The sequence below is a fragment of the Rana temporaria genome, chromosome 1, assembly GCF_905171775.1.
Source record: "Rana temporaria chromosome 1, aRanTem1.1, whole genome shotgun sequence".
In the NCBI taxonomy this organism is placed as follows: Eukaryota; Metazoa; Chordata; class Amphibia; order Anura; family Ranidae; genus Rana; species Rana temporaria.
In genome coordinates this window covers 104,592,606-104,611,189 of record NC_053489.1, presented here as the reverse complement: position 1 = coordinate 104,611,189, position 18,584 = coordinate 104,592,606, and the positions used below count along the sequence as shown (strand labels likewise).

Sequence of the window (18,584 nt, the reverse complement as noted above, 5' to 3'; positions counted from 1 at the left end):
GTTATTGTTAGCCATCTTCCCCTTCGTATATAGTTCTGTACCTGTCTACAACCCGCCTCCCTTAGTTGCCGAAAGGCTCCGTCCTCGTCTCCCGGGGGAAAAAGGGGGTTTCCCAGTATTGGGTATAGTGGGGATGTCCTGGGGTCCATCCCCATCATGGAAAAAGCTATTACACATGTCTTCACTGTTTCCCAGTATCGGGTTTTTGTTAATTTCTTTAGGTAGTGAAACATACCACCATGATGCCCTTTCTAATGGCGTTTTAGATTGGGACTGTTCAATTTGTACCCAGAGTTTGGTATCTGAATGCCTGTTCCAATCAATTAACCTGTTCAGGTGGACGGCGTAGTAGTACTTCCGTATATCTGGCACCCCCAGTCCTCCCTGTTGTTTTGTATACATTAGTTGTTTTCTTTGTATTCTGGGGTTTTTATGTGCCCATATAAACTCAAAGATGACTCTGGCATTGTTTAAAAAACTGCCCTGGGATATGAATTGGTAATGTTTGCAATAAGTAGAGAATTTTTGGGAGTATACTCATCTTAATCACATTACATCGGCCTAGCCAGGTGTGATACCCCTGGTTCCACTTATCCAATAGTATCTTCACCTTCTGAAGTAGCGGGGGAAAGTTTAAGTCGAAAATCTTGTCTACTCTCCCTGTTAATTGTATACCAAGATATGTTAGTGCTCTTTCTGCCCATCTAAACTTACATTTTTGTTTTAAATGGGTTATTAGTGTTTGTGGGACACCAATTCCCAATGCTTCTGATTTATTAAAGTTGATGCTTAAATTCGAGAGAGAGCCATATTTCTCGAATTCCCTCATTAAATTCGGAATAGAGATCAATGGTTTGGTGAGTGTAAACAACATGTCATCTGCGTAGGCACTTATTTTGCAGTGATTCTTTCCTATGTGTACTCCTGATATATTTTTATTTAAATGCACGGTACATAGGAAGGGCTCTAGCGACAGGGCGAAGAGGAGCGGAGACAGGGGGCACCCCTGTCTTGTACCGTTCAGGATCTGAAAAGGCTCTGATAGTATTCCGTTAGCCCGTACTTGGGCCGTTAAGCCTGAGTACATAGACAGTATCCATTTTATTATTTTATCTCCAAAGCCTCCATGTTGTAAGACTGCCCTCATATAGCTCCAATTCACCCTGTCGAAGGCCTTCTCTGCGTCTGTATTTAATAGTACACATTGTGTCTGTGTTGTATTTACGATCTGTACCAGGTTGATGACTTTTATCGTGTTATCGCGTGCTTCCCGCGTGGGCACGAACCCCACCTGGTCCAGATGTATCAGGTCTGGGATATGTTGTTGTATCCTGTTTGCCAGAACCTTAGCAAAGATCTTTACATCCGAATTCAGCAGGGAAATCGGCCTATAACTTCCGCATAGGCTCAAATCTTTCCCCTCTTTCGGTATCACCGAAATATAGGCCAATAAAGTTTCCTTTGTAAAACTAGCCGATGTCCCTAAAGCGTTGTAAAATTTAGTCATATATTTCAATAGCGGGGAGAGTAAGGTTTTGTAATATTGACCCGTATACCCGTCGGGCCCTGGCGCTTTCCCCCGTTTCATTGAGTTAACTGCCGCTTTAATTTCCTCTTCTGCAATGGGGGTATCTAACTTCTCTTTATCTGCTTCCAATAATTTTGGTATTGCTGATTCCATAAGATACTGATCGATCTTTCCTTTGTTCGAGGGTTTACTTTGTATGTTATAGAGAGAGCAATAATATTCTTGGAACTCTTTCGCTATATCCTTTGGTTTAAAAACCTTCTGTTTCTTTGATGATTTAATGCACGGAATATAGTTACTCGTTTTCTGCTCGCATAATAATCTAGCCAATCCCTTCCCGCACTTATCTCCTGACTCATATGCAAACTTTTTACACCTCTGTATTGCTGCTTGTGCTTTGTAGTACAAAAGATCTGTAATTTCCCTTCTTTTCCTAACCACCTCTTCCTCTCCTGTTATGGATCCTGTTTGCTTATGCCTACTCTCTAACTTGGCTAGCTCCTCCATTAGCTTTTTTAGTTTTTCCGTTCGTTCTCTTTTTATTCTAGACCCATGTTTAATTAGCACCCCTCTGATGACCGCCTTGTGTGCTTCCCAGATAATTCCGGGATCGCACTCTGGGGTATCATTGGTGCTGAAGTAAAATTCTAGCTCTTTGGTTACCTCTTCTAAAGTATTTTTGTCTTGCAGTAAGCTTTCATTTAGTCTCCACTGGTTGGGTCTAGTCTGTCTAAAATCTTGTATCTCATATTCCAAAAATATCGGGGCATGATCTGACCACGTAATGGATCCTATTTTAGCCGATCGTACTGAGTGTAGTTGGGCATGTGGGATTAGGAAAAGATCTATTCGAGAGTAAGTTTTGTGTGGTATAGAATAAAATGTGTAGTCTTTTTCTTTATTATGTATCAGTCTCCATATATCAGACAACTGATTTTTAAATAGGATTTGAGTGATACGATTTCTAACCCCACAAGAGATGGATGACTTTCCCGTTGATGTATCCATTTTGGGATCCAACGGAATATTCAGATCCCCACCCAGTATCAAGTGACCTTCTGTAAAGTCTTGTAGGCGTTTAATCGTTTTCCTCAGGAAGGTTTCCTGTTGTTCATTTGGTGCGTATACGTTGGCAAACGTTACCCCGATTCCTCCTATTTTGCCTTTTACGAATAAGTATCTCCCTTTCGTGTCTCATCGAGTCCACGTGTGTCCACTTAATTCTCCCTCCTATCAGAATAGACACCCCTTTTGACTTTGACTCTTGATTTGTTGCGTGATATGCGGTTGGGTATAGCCTATTCTTTAAGACCGGGGCTTTATCTTCTCTAAAGTGGGTTTCCTGTATATATGCCACGTCTACTCCTAGTCTTTGCAGATCGTGCATAAGGACCCTTCTTTTTTTCTGGTGAGTTCAGTCCTTTTGCGTTCAGGGACAATATATTTAAGACCTCCATCTCACTTCCCTTTATTCCTTCGTGTTAGGGAGGACAGGGGCAGTGGGAGGTAGGACAAGGGGAGAGAAAACACAAAAAGAGAGAAAAAAAAAAATTAAACAAAAAAACAAAAAAAAAAAAAAACTAGTACTACTCTTAGCAATCTGCTAATAAACACTCACAGTATCCACGGTATTTGAGCGTCGGCCTATGGTTAGGGGCGTGTACCCCCAGGTGGGTCCTATACCTCCCTACATCCCTTCTCCTTCAGGGAGCCTGTTTGCTCCATAGAAAAATACACAATTATGTAAACCTCTGGGTATGGATATATGCAGAGGTTCTTCCCTGGGGACGGAGAGATAAAAAAGTTAAGTAAAAAAAAATAAGAATCCAGCAAGAGATAGCGGTTCCTCCGATTCTAAGAAGAAGAGGAGAAACCCCAGTTAAAACAAGCCTAATAGAAAGGAAAAAAAAAAAAGAAGAAGCTTGGAGCTCCTGGCCTCTCTGTGGTACCCATCTAGGCTCCTTGGGAGAGGGCCATAAAGGCCCAATAGTGCACTGTGTTACACTGTGTTACTCTATATTTCTCATTTCATATGAGGAGATAGTACTGAGGGGCCAGGTCGCGTACCCTTATTCTGAGGGTACTAATTAGAAAAAGATGCTACCTCTTCCCCCTTACCAGTACATTTATACATTTTACTTACATATATAGATAGGTTTGAATTTACATAAATTACATATATTACATATATTGGTATTCGCTCATATACATGCCCCGACCTCTCCCCTCCTCCCCCTCTCCCTTCCCGGCCAAGGGGGGAGTACCAGTGGGGTGGTATGAAGAAGAAAAAAAAAAACAAAGGAAAGGGGGGAGGGAAGGGTGCTTTACTTCATCACTGCATGTCCTTAACTTCTATGTGGTTATAACAAGTGGTAGCTCATCGGAGATTATGAATATACATGCCCACATTTACGCATGTACCTACACACCTACATTTACCACAAAAAAAAAGAGAAGAGAGAGATGGAGAGAGAGGAACTATTCTAGAGGAATTGTGATGTGCCCCCTATAGGAGCCGCAATCCCTTAGCCCTCCTTTGCGGCCCCCCGGTTCCAGCGTGTCCATTTTTGTGTTGTGGTGTTCTTGTATAATACATAATTAGTGCAAGTGTGAGGGGGGGAAAAAAAAAGGGGGGTGTGTCCCCGCAGTTAACCCCATAGTCAGACCCCCCATCTTAAACCTTTTTACGGCCTGTTATGGCCTATTGTGCCCTTGTTGTGACCTGTTGGTGTTTATAATGTGTGTTATTGTGCGTTGTGTTGTGCATTGAGTGCTGTGTGCACTTGCGACTTAATATTAATATTAAAGTGTATATAGGTGTATTGTTGGTGCTTAGTTCCATTATAATTATCTTATTACTAACCCTGCTACTATAACCAGTGCCAAAAAAAAAAAAGGGGAGAAAAAAAAAGAGAGAGAAAAAAAAAACCCTCTATGTTCCTCCCTCTCCAATCACCACCCCAGTCCCACTTTTACTTCCTCTTGGTAGGCCCTCTTTATTCTACCCCTTATTCACTCAATTTTACCAGCAGCCGTCCTCTACTTATTTACCCCTCAAGTTATTTATTTACTTCCCTAGTTTATTGTTTTTTAATTTTAAGTCCATTCTCTTGTCCATCTCGGTGATTCTCCTTCAAGGTGTTAGGGGGAGGACCCCTTTTTTTTTCAACTCATCATCCAGTCCCACTTCACCCCCCCCCCCCCCACCGAGAGTGACAAAAAGAAAAAAAACCACAAAAACCCTGTGGGTACATATATATACACACACATGTAAGGCTCCGCCCCCATGAAAAAAAAAGGGGGGCCATGAAGGTCGAGGGTCGGGGCCATGCATAGGGTTCTTCCGGGGAGAGGCAGAGAGAAAAAAAAAAAAAGTGGGGTGCGGGGGACTTTAGCCCCGATCCTCCGTTTTCCAACTGGCCCATGTATGCCTCCTCTTCTCATCAACTTTTTCCACCCCCTCTGTACGTTGTCCCCCCTTCTCTTCCTGAAGGTCAGTACCTTTACTCTACTTGTCCATTTACCGGATCACCTTGTCTGCTAGTATCCTCCTGAGTATGAGTCTGTGGGTCCTGTCTTTGTCTTTGTCCTGACCTTGTTGGGGGTCTACTTCCATTCCCCATATAGGTCATAGGGAATAGCCAGTTTGGTATCTGAATAGGTGATACTTCAAGGAACAGGAACGGATCTGGAAGTTCCAGTGGAGTTCTAAGTGTAAACACAGCTCCAGACTTACGGAACTTGGACTTTTAAGGTCTAAACCACTGGCAACAAAAGTGAGTACACCCCTAAGTGAAAATGTCCAAATTGGGCCCAAAGTGTCAATATTTTGTGTGGCCACCATTATATTCCAGTGCTGCCTTAACCCTCTTGGGCATGGCATTCACCAGAGCTTAAAGGGTTGCCACTGGAGTTCTCTTCCACTCCTCCGTGATGATATTTTTTGTCCCTCAGACAGTTCATAATTTTTGTTGCATGTCTCTGAATTTGTTCTATCTTGTCAGTATCTTTGTGTAAGTGAGGTCTCCAGAACTGGACACAGTATTCTAAATGTGGTCTCACTAAAGATCTATATAGGGCAGGGGTCAGCAACCTATGGCCCACGGGTAGGCAACCTGCGAGTTGCCGCAAAATCCGTGCACGTGATGAATTCACGTGGACCTGGCCCACAGACTTTTTAATCCCTTCACGCTGACCTTTACGGGGTGATGCTTGCAGCTGCAGGCATCACCCCAGTACCGTTTTTTTGAGCCGGCGGTTGGCTTTCTTAGGATAACAACCAATGCGTCCTGACATCACTTTCGGTTTACAGAAGACTTAAAGGTGCCAAAGTAAAAAGAATTACAGTATTCAAAACATATTTGCCGTTTTTGAAAGCTTTTCGGTACAAAGGAGGGATTTGGGGTCTCATAGACCCCCCCCCCCCTTTCCCTCCATAAAGAGTACTTGTCACTGCCTATTCCTGTCACAAGGTATGTTTACATTCCTTTTGACAGCAATAAAAGTGATCAGAATTTTATTTTCCAAAGGGTCGTGCACTCCACAAATTAGTTTTTTATGGAAGAGTGGCAAGAAGAAAGCCATTGTTGAAAGAAAGCCATAAGTCCCATTTGCAGTTTGCGAGAAGCCATGCGAGGGACACAGCAAACATGTGGAAGAAGGTGCTCTGGTCATATGAGACCAAAATTGAACTTTGTGGCCTAAAAGAAAAACGCTCTTAGGTAGATTAACGTACGGCGGCTTAACTTTGTGCGGGCGTAATGTATGTTATTTACATTACGCCGCCGCAAGTTAGAGAGGCAAGTGCAGTATTCACAAAGCACTTGCTCCTTAAGTTGCGGTGGCGTAGCGTAAATTGGCCGGCGTAAGCCAGCCTAATTCAAATGTGGAAGAGGTGGGCGTGTTTTATGGAAATTATTCATGACCTCACGTAAATGACGCTTCGATGCGCCGTCCGTGGACGTATCCCAGTGCGCATGCTCCAAATCACGTCGCAAAAAGTCAATGCTTTCGACATAAACGTAAATTGCGCCCAGCCCCATTCACGGACGAGTTACGAAAAAAAGGGGAAAACGTGAAAAATTTGACGGCTGTCCGACGTCCATACTTAACTTTGGCTGTGCCATCTTTTTGGTGGTTTATCTTTACGCCTGAAAACGCCTTGCGTAAACGGCATATCTTTACTGTGACGGCTGTGCGTACGTTCGTGAATAGGCGTATCTTGCTGATTCACATATTGTAGGTGTAAATCAGCGTACACGCCCCTAGCGACCAGCGTAAATAGACAGCTAAGATACAACGGCGTAGGAGACTTACGCCGGTCGTATCTTAGCAATATTTAAGCGTATCTCAGTTTGAGCATACGCTTAAATATACGACGGCGCGGATTCAGAGTTACGACCGCGTATCTACTGATACACCGTTGTAACTATACCTGAATCTGGCTATATGTGTGGCGGAAAACTAAGACTGAACACACCATTTCCACCATGAAGCATGATGGTGACAGCATCATGTTGTTGGGATGTTTTTTTCAGCAGGGACAGGGAAGCTGGTCAGAGTTGATGGGAAGATGGATGGATCCAAATACAGGGCAATCTTAGAAGAAAACCTGTTAGAGTCTGCAAAAAACAGGACACTGGGGCAGAGGTTCACCTTTCAGCAGGACAACGACCCTAAATATACAGGCAGAGCTACAATGGAATGGTTGGGGTCAAATCATATTCATGTGTTAGAATGGCCCAGTCAAAGTCCAGACCTAAATCCAATTGAAAATCTGTGGCAAGACTTGAAAATTGCTATTCAGGCACTCTCCATCCATCTGGCAGAGCTTAAGCTATTTTGTTACGAGCAATGGTCAAAAGGTCACTCTAGATGTGCAAAGCAAAACCTCCCCAAAAGGACTTGCAGCGAAAGGTGGTTCTTCAACAAGGGGCTGAATACAGATGCACACGCCACACTTTTCAGATATTTATTTGTAATATATTTTGAAAACCATTTATCATTTTTCCTTCCACTTCACAATTATGTGCCACTTTGTGTTTGGTCTATCACATAAAATCCCAATAAAATACATTTTATGTTTTTGGCAAAATGTGGAAAATTTCAAGGGGTGTGAATACTTTTTCAAGGCACTGTACATCTGATTGTATATTGGCGCAAAAGGATAGATCTGGCAATGATTCAAAATAAAGCAGTATGCAAAATATAAAGGATCAGGAGATTTGAAAAAAAATCTAGGTAGCAGTAATAACTAAGCAAACAGACCCATGGGTTTAGATGCATCCTGGGGCAACATGAGAGTACGTTCTGCCATTCAGTCATGTTCGAAGGCCTAAGCCCATGGTTCTCTCCAAAGAAGGTCTAAATCAGATCAGATTGGCTGATCATTCAGTTCACCATAGAGTACATGTCCATATACCTGCAGACGTGGTCGGCAATGAAAGCATGGAGCAGCAATTTCTAGAGGATATGCATTTAAAGTGATTGTAAAGTCAGGTTTTTTTTTATCTTGATGCATTCAGCCTAGAGCAGTTTTTCTTTAGGAAAGGGAAAAATTTTAATAGTAATTATGAGCACTACTTGTCTATCGCATGTTGTTCAGCACTATGCAAGCTCAAAATTCTTGTAATTTGTATAAGCATAGCTTTAATCTTTTAATTTTGTTCTTGGTATGGATTGCTGCCTAATGGTGTAAATTTTTTTTTCTTTAGCCTCAAGTGGAGATGTGTCAGACTTTGTAACTTTTTTTCACCTCCTTACTTTTCAGGTGATGCTATTATAATTTTCCCGCCACCCCCACCTCCCTATTTTGCTGATCCTTCATCATCGGGGACTGGCCAAGGAACTCCTTTACCCAGGAGTGACAATCCACCTTCTTATAACAGTATTTTTAACATAAGGTAAGCATCAGCATACAGGGTATTTGTAAACTCATATCGAGGTAAAAAGTCTTGCTCTACAGTAAGTAATGTATACCAGGCCCACCCTTTGTGTTTCCAGAGTGTAGTTGGTATTCTGCCTCTGAGAAGGACTTCCTTTTGCTTTAAACCTGAAGACTGTTGGATTGTGTTCTATATATTGGCGCTCCTAAAGTGGTTGTTAACCCACTCCTTTAACTTCATATAATCATGTGTGTTCGCTAATGATGGGTGCTTCTGTGTTTTATAAAAAAATAATGCTGGCTATACCTGATTTCAGAGCATTCATGTGACTGGTTGGCTCTCTCCTCTCACCTCCTGACAGCTAGTGCGGGCGGGGCCGAGATTCCCCCGCTGACGTCGGTCGGAACGAAAGGAGAAGAGAGCTGGCCAGTCACGTGAGGATCGCTCTAAAATCAGGTATAGACATCATTAAAAAAAAAAAAAAGATGGAGACAGGAGCACATATCATTAGCAAACACACAGGATTATATAAGATTTAAAATGTTATTTCAGGAGGAGGAGAGGGGACGGCACTTAACACCAAGCAGACAGGCAGGGGGGACAGGGGTAGACAGAGCTGCGGATGACATAGGCACGTAAACTGACCACGGTGTCTTGTGTTCAGCAGCCATGATAAACCATGGTCAGTTTACAGAGGAGAGGGCAGGATCAGCCAGGTATTTCAGGTGTTACAGAGGGCAAAATTGCACAGTACAAGCACTGTTCTATATAACATGCTTTACAAGCAACAGGATATTCTCCCCCCCCCCCCTTTTTTTTGTAACAAACCTTTTAAGTGTATTGTGGGGGGTTACATAGTTAGAGTAGGTGAGGTTGAAAAGAGACACAAGTCCAACCTATGTGTGTGATTATATGTCAATATTACATTGTATATCTCTGTATGTTGTGGTCGTTCAGGTGCTTATCTAATAGCTCCCTGCTTAATCCACCCCCTGTGGAAGGGAATTCCACATCCTTGCCACTCTTTTAGTAAAGAACTTACTACGTGGTTTAAGGTTAAACCTCTTTGCTAATTTTAATGTGTGGCCACGTGTCTTGTTAAACTCCCTTCCGCGGAAATTTTTTATCCCTATTGTAGGGTCACCAGTACAGTATTTGTAAATTGAAATCAATTCATCCCCTACTTGAAATTCACTATTACCAATGCTCTCCTAATTACCTAGACATATTATATATTGTTTATATATCGATTTATAAAGCTAATTTAGTCAACTAAACTGCATACATTTTTTTACATTAAGTGCTGGTAGTTTATAAATTCTAATTATTCAGAAGTGTTCAACTAGCTCAGTCTACTACTCTGTCCACATTTGGATATTCTTTCTTCCAAATGTAAATTTACTTTAAAATACTCTTTTTAGGAAACACATGACCGACTTAAGATTTGAAGTAAAAGACATTTAAATTTTTTATAGCTTTGATTGCTCACTTGCAGCAATTTTTCTTAATAGTATTGTATGTGACCAAGCTGTCATCACTAAACTGTGGTGGAGGTCTCCCAGGTGACACAATAAGCAAGCATTTCACCTGAAGGCTGTGTTCCCGGTATGTGCTGGGTGTATGAAACACTTGGCATCAGCCACTAATGGTGGAGTTTATTCAGCATCTTATTGAAAGGTATTGATAGGGCACCAGATACCCTAAGAACCGTACAGACTGAAGACTCTTCTCGCATCAGTACAGAACAGAAACCTTTAGCTCTGACCAGCATTCTGTATCTTGCAGGACCTTCGCTGATGAGCAGATAGAAGAATAAAGCTATCTCCCAGATGAGATACCAGCCTTCCTACAAGGCTCCAGATTCGCACAGCTTTCCAGGACCCCTCTAATGTTAGCGTTTCTTTCCTGGTATACCAGCTTCTCTCCTTCCATGCAGAGCAAGATTTAGAGTTTAGACCTAAACCTAGGTCTAGTTAACTAAGCATAATGGGCCTAATGGTGATACTGATACAGCTCCTTCCCAGGCCATGGCCTGTGGGGTATAAATACCTTTTCAAGGTCGATCCAAATGGTTGTATTTTTCCCCAGCATGTTACACTGCCATCAAATCTCATATTTGTTGGCCAGGGAGGGACATAAATATTCATAATCCAGCTTTCTTGTCTTTGTCCAACAAGGTGCATGCCACCTCATGGACTTATCTTTACAATTTATTTTTATATTTTTACTGAGTGCCAGGAGAAAAGCTATTGCTATACCTCTGACACTGGACCACCTGGTCTCCTTTCCAGCAGCAATGCGTCTTATATAGCCGCTCTGTCTGCCCCTCCCATCCTGCTCCTCCTAGACATGTCAATGTACATATTTCTGGTTAGCGACACTAACTGTGAGTTGCTTATTAGAATTTTGAAGATTGAGTTTGAACAGTAGGAATATGTACTCGTTCTTAGGATTCAGTATCAGTTATTCAGCAGTATGGCATGCCATCACATTTGTGCTGCGGATTTATTATGGCCCTTGTCAGTGGACTTTGCACTTGTGTCAGTGGCATTTTGCTATTGAGACATTTCTGGGATCATTGGAAGTCATTGACCAGTGCATCTGACTTGCAGTTGGCCTTGTTCTGACCATCTTCAGGTGAGTAGACTGGAGCAATGATGGTACATGATCACAATTTCTCCCTTTCCCAGCCACATGACTCATCTCAGATGATCGTTACATTTTAAAGACTGCTAGAAACATTTGGGGATGATGCAGCATAAATGGATAAGTGGTTGTAGTGTAGTATTAAAACCTATACAGTCAGTGGTATGCCTTGTCCTGATCCAGTTGGTCACTGCATTTGAAACCTTTTAGGCTTGAAAAAAAATAGGATGTCATGTAATGGCCCTGCAGCTTCATACTACTTTTAATTATTCATCTATAAATCCATAACATAATGATTTTAACCTGGAGAAGATGGCACTGTCCATTTCCTGATAAAGTGAGGGTGCTCTTGCGCCTACCTAGTAAAGCTTAAGATGTGAAGTAAAATAATAGTAATGAACTAAAAGTGATGATGCTGCTCAATCTAATAATGTATAAATATCAAATAGAAATACAATAAAATAGTGAAAGGTAAAGTGACGAGCGCAATGAATATGACTAAGTAATCAAAGTGTTAATCAGTGAACATTGATAATAAACTAAAATTGAAACAAAGTGCTAAAAAATATAAAAACATCAATAATGAATAAAAACGTTCAGCCAGCAAGTGGCCAGTGAAAAAAAAAAAAAAAAAAAAGTGTGCACAAAAATAGCTGCAAAAGTCAGCAGGCAAACATAAATATGAAGCCTAAATCAGTCCTGGAATAATAGGCTAACAATACAGCCTTTATACGTGCATAAAAGTGTAGGAAGTTCCATAAAGACAAAAATAAATATAAACTTCTCCAATAGTGATAAACAAATGTTTAAAATCTTCTCATGTGGGTCTTCAAATAATGTGGGCTCACAATGCGCTTACCTTCCCAAGGTAGTAATCAAGCCTTGATTAAATGGATATCCACAAGGGGTGTTGTTGAATCTGCAACTAGCTGTGGATGTTCAGGGCGTCCTGTATAATCCAATGTTTGTAGGCTCCAGATTTCTATTTGGCAGCGGTGGTGCTCAGCATGGGGAAATAAAAAAGGTAGCTTCCCATAGTGTAGTAAACCAAGGCTAATTTATTGGTAAAAACGCTAACAAGTGCATTTTAAAAGATCAAAGAAAACGAAACTAAGAAACAGCTGATGACAGCTTACTGATGTATTGCTTCAAAAATCAGTCCGTCCCTTACATGTTACACCACATCACGTGGCTTCCTCTGATGAAGCCACGTGACGTGGTGTAACATGTAAGGGACGGACTGATTTTTGAAGCAATACATCAGTAAGCTGTCATCAGCTGTTTCTTAGTTTCGTTTTATTTGATCTTTTAAAATGCACTTGTTAGCGTTTTTACCAATAAATTAGCCTTGGTTTACTACACTATGGGAAGCTACCTTTTTTATTTCCCCATGCTGAGCACCACCGCTGCCAAATAGAAATCTGGAGCCTACAAACATTGGATTATACAGGACGCCCTGAACATCCACAGCTAGTTGCAGATTCAACAACACCCCTTGTGGATATCCATTTAATCAAGGCTTGATTACTACCTTGGGAAGGTAAGCGCATTGTGAGCCCACATTATTTGAAGACCCACATGAGAAGATTTTAAACATTTGTTTATCACTATTGGAGAAGTTTATATTTATTTTTGTCTTTATGGAACTTCCTACACTTTTATGCACGTATAAAGGCTGTATTGTTAGCCTATTATTCCAGGACTGATTTAGGCTTCATATTTATGTTTGCCTGCTGACTTTTGCAGCTATTTTTGTGCACACTTTTTTTTTTTTTTTTTTTTTCACTGGCCACTTGCTGGCTGAACGTTTTTATTCATTATTGATGTTTTTATATTTTTTAGCACTTTGTTTCAATTTTAGTTTATTATCAATGTTCACTGATTAACACTTTGATTACTTAGTCATATTCATTGCGCTCGTCACTTTACCTTTCACTGTCCATTTCCTGCTGACTGAGTTTGCACTAAAGTTTCAAAATCAGATCTATCAGCCTGTGCTTTTTACAAGAGATGCATTTAATATCACCTGAAATTTTAGTTTTCTATTTTGTAGAGGTTTACTTCTATTACTTTTTTTATGTTTTGTAGGTCTTGTAATATTGGCCAAGGAAGCATTGGAGACCAAGAAAGTATATACACCATTTCACTGCCAAGTGAACCCCCTGAGGCTTATACTAACCCTTACTTTTCATCGGACCCTCCACCAAAATATGAAGAGAAGGATCCTGCTTTACCTGATCCAGAAGCCACATCATCGCCATCAACTTTAAATGACTCTGCGGAGTCTGCCCCTAATCCTCCTCCCCCAAATCCCTGAAATGGAAAAAGACTTGGCCATGTTTTTTTTTTTTTTTTTAAATGCATAGTATATTTTTATAGTAAAGACCATCTAAATATATTCTTTAAAATTAAGGCTTTCTCCAGACTTCTCATTCTTGGATGCTTGTGTTGTAACAGGAAGTGGAATCCTAAGGATGAAATCAGACTTGTGTGCCACATCTTGGTTATGAACCTCTATAATAAGGCCTATCAAATTTTGCTTAGGCACTCGCCAGTTTCTAGTATGATGTGAAGACTGGAAGTAAAATCTATGCACTTGTGTTTCCAGCTCCCCCCTTAAAGCCAATATCAGGAGGACTAGCTGTTCACTAAAATGATTTTTTGTTTATATTAAGTGGACCTGTCTTTTAACCTGCTTCTTACACAAAATCTGTTCTAAGAACACTTCTGGTGATCCACCAATGTGTTCTGACTTTTAAAATTATGCAGTAGATTTATGTGCAATAGAGATTTATACTATGTATGTCCTGTCAAACTGGTTTTCTTTTTCACATTGGAGCACTCACTGAGTCAGCCAAAAATGTCCAGTCCTGCAGTGTGACTTGCAGACTATCTGCTTGTATCCTGAAACATTCAGCATTTCAGGACGATAAAAACACCAGTGTCGTAAATAGTATTTATTACCTGCTGTAGTTATTTCAAATGTGCATTCTTTTTCAGGTTCTGTTTACCTGTCTTTTAGCATTTTTATGATGATTCTGTAAGTGTGTGTGTTATGAACTTTGCGACCTTTTACCACCTTTCAGGCTTCAAACCTAAAGATATAAAACTGTAATTTTTTTTGAAGAATCAACAAGTGGGACACAATCATGAAGTGGAACGAAATTTATTGGATATTTCAAACTTTTTTAACAAATAAAAAAACTGAAAAATTGGGCGTGCAAAATTATTACAGCTGTAAGTCGCTTGGGGTATGTCTCTATCAGTTTTGCACATCGAGAGACTGACATTTTTGCCCATTCCTCCTTGCAAAACCGCTCGAGCTCAGTGAGGTTGGATGGAGAGCGTTTGTGAACAGCAGTTTTCAGTTCTTTCCACAGATTCTCGATTGGATTCAGGTCTGGACTTTGACTTGGCTGGATATGTTTATTTGTGAACCATTCCATTGTAGATTGTGCTTTATGTTTTGGATCATTGTCTTGTTGGAAGACAAATCTCCGTCCCAGTCTCAGGTCTTTTGCAGACTCCATCAGGTTTTCTTCCAGAATGGTGTTGTATTTGGCTCCAGCCATCTTCCCTGTCCATGTTGAAGAAAAGCAGGCCCAAACCATGATGCTGCCACCACCATGTTTGACAGTGGGGATGGTGCGTTCAGGGTGATGAGCTGTGTTGCTTTTACGCCAAACATAACGTTTTGCATTGTTGCCAAAAAGTTCGATTTTGGTTTCATCTGACCAGAGCACCTTCTTCCACATGTTTGGTGTGTCTCCCAGGTGGCTTGTGGCAAACTTAAAACAACACTTTTTATGGATATCTTTAAGAAATGGCTTTCTTCTTGCCACTCTTCCATAAAGGCCAGATTTGTGCAGTATACGAATGATTGTTGTCCTATGGACAGAGTCTCCCACCTCAGCTGTAGATCTCTGCAGTTCATCCAGAGTGATCATGGGCCTCTTGGCTGCATCTCTGATCAGTCTTCTCCTTGTATGAGCTGAAAGTTTAGAGGGACGGCCAGGTCTTCGTAGATTTGCAGTGGTCTGATACTCCCATTTCAATAGTATTGCTTGCACAGTGCTCCTTTGGGATGTTTAAAGCTTGGGAAATCTTTTTGTATCCAAATCCGACTTTAAACTTCTCCAACAGTATCTTGGACCTGCCTGGTGTGTTCCTTGTTCTTCATGATGCTCTCTGCGCTTTAAAAGGACCTCTGAGACTATCACAGTGCAGGTGCATTTATACGGAGACTTGATTACACACAGGTGGATTCTATTTATCATCATTAGTCATTTAGGTCAACATTGGATCATTCAGAGATCCTCACTGTACTTCTGGAGAGAGTTTGCTGCACTGAAAGTAAAGGTTCTGTTAATTTTGCACGCCCAATTTTTCAGTTTTTTTATTTGTTAAAGTGCGCGTTATACTCCGATAAATACGGTATATATTTTTCCAAATCGTATTCTGTGTGAACTGTGAATGCGTATACAGCCCTTGCATTAATACAATAGAAATGCTTCATTGTAGCTCATGAGAGCTGCACAAACTGACAGCCAAACAATATGTGCACAATTGTCCTTTTACATTTTAGAGGCTGCCATTGCTTGCCATCTTTTGACAATGCCAGTTCCCAGACAGTATTGCTGATTTTAATGTATTGAGCCTGTACCCTAATAAAAGCATGAAGCAAGTGAATGCTTCATGATTGTTGCATAAAAAAAAAAATCTGACAATCAAGCAAGTAGCATTTCCAGCACAGGTCTCCTTGAAGTTTACCCATAAGTGCCTTTTCACATAAGAGGTCTGATTGGGTTCAGCTGTCTGGTTTTCAGGCAGACTAAAGCCCCATACAGACGTTCTGAAATTTGTACGGTAATTTTCATGATGTCTGATAACCTTACTGTTAGTATGGTCCTTTCGACGGTTGATTCTGAGATGCCGGACGAAAAAATCCTGATGTGCATGCTATATAACTTTTTTTTTTTTTTTTTTTTTTTTAAATGGCCAAAAATGAAAAATGTCTGTAAATGAAATGAGTTACTGCATTTTACAAGCTGTTACAGGCATTTTGGCGTTTCAAATGTCTCAATGTATTTTTTATATTTTTTTACTTTCCAAAAAAACTCAACTACCTAGAAATGACCCTGTGTACATGTACTGATAAAATAACATAGAGGAGAGTTCGGGGGCAACTGCCCAACTACTCCTAAATGTGCGTTTACCAGCAGAAGTGTACATGAGACCTAAATGTCTACAGCAGTATAATGTATTACAGCCATCAGAGTTAATTTTGCTGTCCAGTGCCAATATCTGAGTAAAGTCTGGACTGCTGAATCTTTCACTCGTTTTTTTTTTGATGGTCTGGTTATCAAGGCTGTTCTACGTTTTGACCTTGCTAGGTTTTGTCCAAAATCTTCATTGATTACACTATTCACAAGTTAGGTGGTAAGGCAAGCTTACTTGACTTCAACTTGTTTGCTGCCATTGCAGGAAATTTAGAACGTAGAAAAATATCCTCTTTTTGAAAATGATGCAAGGATTGTACCAGGCTCTTCAGTGGTCTTTGACTGTCCTGCAATGGTATGCTTATTTAGTGCTGCAGTTCTGCTAGCCTCTGCAAATATTGTTTTTTACACATGGAGAAATGACAGCACTATAATGTCCCTGTGCTGAAACACTAGTTGGTACATAAGGCAGGAAAACACAAATGTTCAGGCAATGGTTGCACTAATAGGGCCTTGCAGATCTGACCTCTCTGAACCTGTCTGCATTTACCGCTGCTATATTTCCTTTTTCTCACAAAATACAGTACCCAGAGTCTGTTTGCAGTGGAATAACACTAATGCCAAATTTAGATTTTACACAGATGTATGTCCAGTATCTGGTATCATTTTTGCAGTGGCTGCCTTTTGGGGAAATTCACTCTACTCCTGTTTGTGGCTTAGGCTGGGATATTAACAATATCATGAGTCATAGCTCTACTATCAAAAATAAATATGCAAGCCATTAAAAAAAAAAAATGAAAGAAAAAGATTTTGCTGGAATTTTACTTAGTAAAGAAAAGTCATACTTACCTGCTTTGTACAGCGTAGCCCTGCTCCTCTTCTCTTGGGGTCTCCTGATGGTGCTCATGGCTTCTCTATCCCCCCCCCCCTTTGCTATGGGGGCCCTGGTGCATGTTTGCTCCCAAACCCTGCTGTATGCATCCACTTTTTCCTCATTGGCGCACTGGCTGCGATTGACAGCCAATGGTTCCCACTGCCGTCTCACCCAATGAGGAGAGGGAGTCCCGGTACAGCCGAGGCTCTCCTGCACATCACTGTATTGGGAGGGGACTTGGTGAGAATTGGGGGGGGGGGGGTGTCCTGGGGGGAGCGGCACACAGAAGCTTTTTACCTTCATGCATAGAATGCATGAAGGTAACAAAACCTTCAGCCTTTTTGACCACTTTGAGATCACTAATGCTCTTAAAGTCTACCTCAATATACTTAAAGTGTAACTAAAGGTACAAATGTTTTTCATTTGGATGGAGTAAAGGAAGGTTATAACATCTGCCAGATTTTTGCCATCTGTGTCCCATTGGAGAGATTTCCCTTCAATATCTGTCCCAAACCAAAACGGGATGTAAGGCAGATACTTCTCCATCATGCCATACCATCAAGAGGCATGTGATTGGCCCCAAATTTATTCTGCAGCAGGAGAACGATCACAAACATACAACCATTGAGGTTAAGAACTATCTTCAGTGTAAAGAACAACAAGGAGTCCTGGAAGTGATGGTTTGGTCCCCAGAGAGCCCTGACATCAGTGAGTCGGTCTGGGAATACATGCAGAGACAAAATTATTTTGATTTTGAGGCAGCCTACTTCCACAGAAGTTCTGTGGTTAGTTATCCAAGATGTTTGAAACAACCTACCTGCACGTTTCTTCAAAAACTGCGTGCAATTGTACCTAGAAGAATTGATGCAGGTTTGAAACCAAAGGGTGGTCACACCAAATTTTGATTTTTGTTTAGATTTTTCTTCTGTTGATTCACTTTGCATTTTGTAAATTGATAAACAAAATATATATTTAAGGGATTCTTGCTTTACAGCATTTCCTCACACCTTTCTAAAATTTTGTACAGTACTGTATATTTGACATATATATTTTTAAAGTAGCTTTATTCGTTTTATAATAAAAATATGCAAACGAGAGCAAAGTGCTCTTTTACCAATGGTGTATGACATAAAAAGTAAACAGTTACCATCAGAATAACAAATGCAAAATTCAGGTACATGAAGACATGGGGCCAGATTCACGTAGCTCAGCAGATCTATAGATCCGCTCGATCTACGTGAATTAAGATCCGCTCCCGCAAGTTTAGGAGGCAAGTGGCTAATTCACAAACCACTTGCGACGGCGGATCCTAAATCCCCCGGCGGAATTCAAATTCCGCGGCTAGGGGAGTGTACTATTTAAATCAGGCGCGTTCCCGCGCCGATTTAAATGCGCATGCGCCGTCCGGGGAATTTCCCGGCGTGCATTGCTCC

The 18,584-nt window shown here is 40.9% G+C and overlaps 1 protein-coding gene across 2 annotated transcripts in view; it reads left to right on the top strand.

Moving 5' to 3' along the window:
* The window catches only part of TMEM171 (transmembrane protein 171), a 36,422-nt gene extending 22,413 nt beyond the window's left edge, over window positions 1-14,009 (top strand). For both annotated transcript variants that reach the window (XM_040341453.1, XM_040341454.1), the window contains exons 3-4: window positions 8,298-8,430; window positions 13,147-14,009. In XM_040341453.1, the coding sequence (XP_040197387.1) occupies window positions 8,298-8,430; window positions 13,147-13,375 (362 nt within the window). In that variant the 3' untranslated portion in view covers window positions 13,376-14,009. The remainder of the gene's footprint in view (window positions 1-8,297; window positions 8,431-13,146) is intronic.
* Window positions 14,010-18,584: the final 4,575 nt, after the last annotated feature.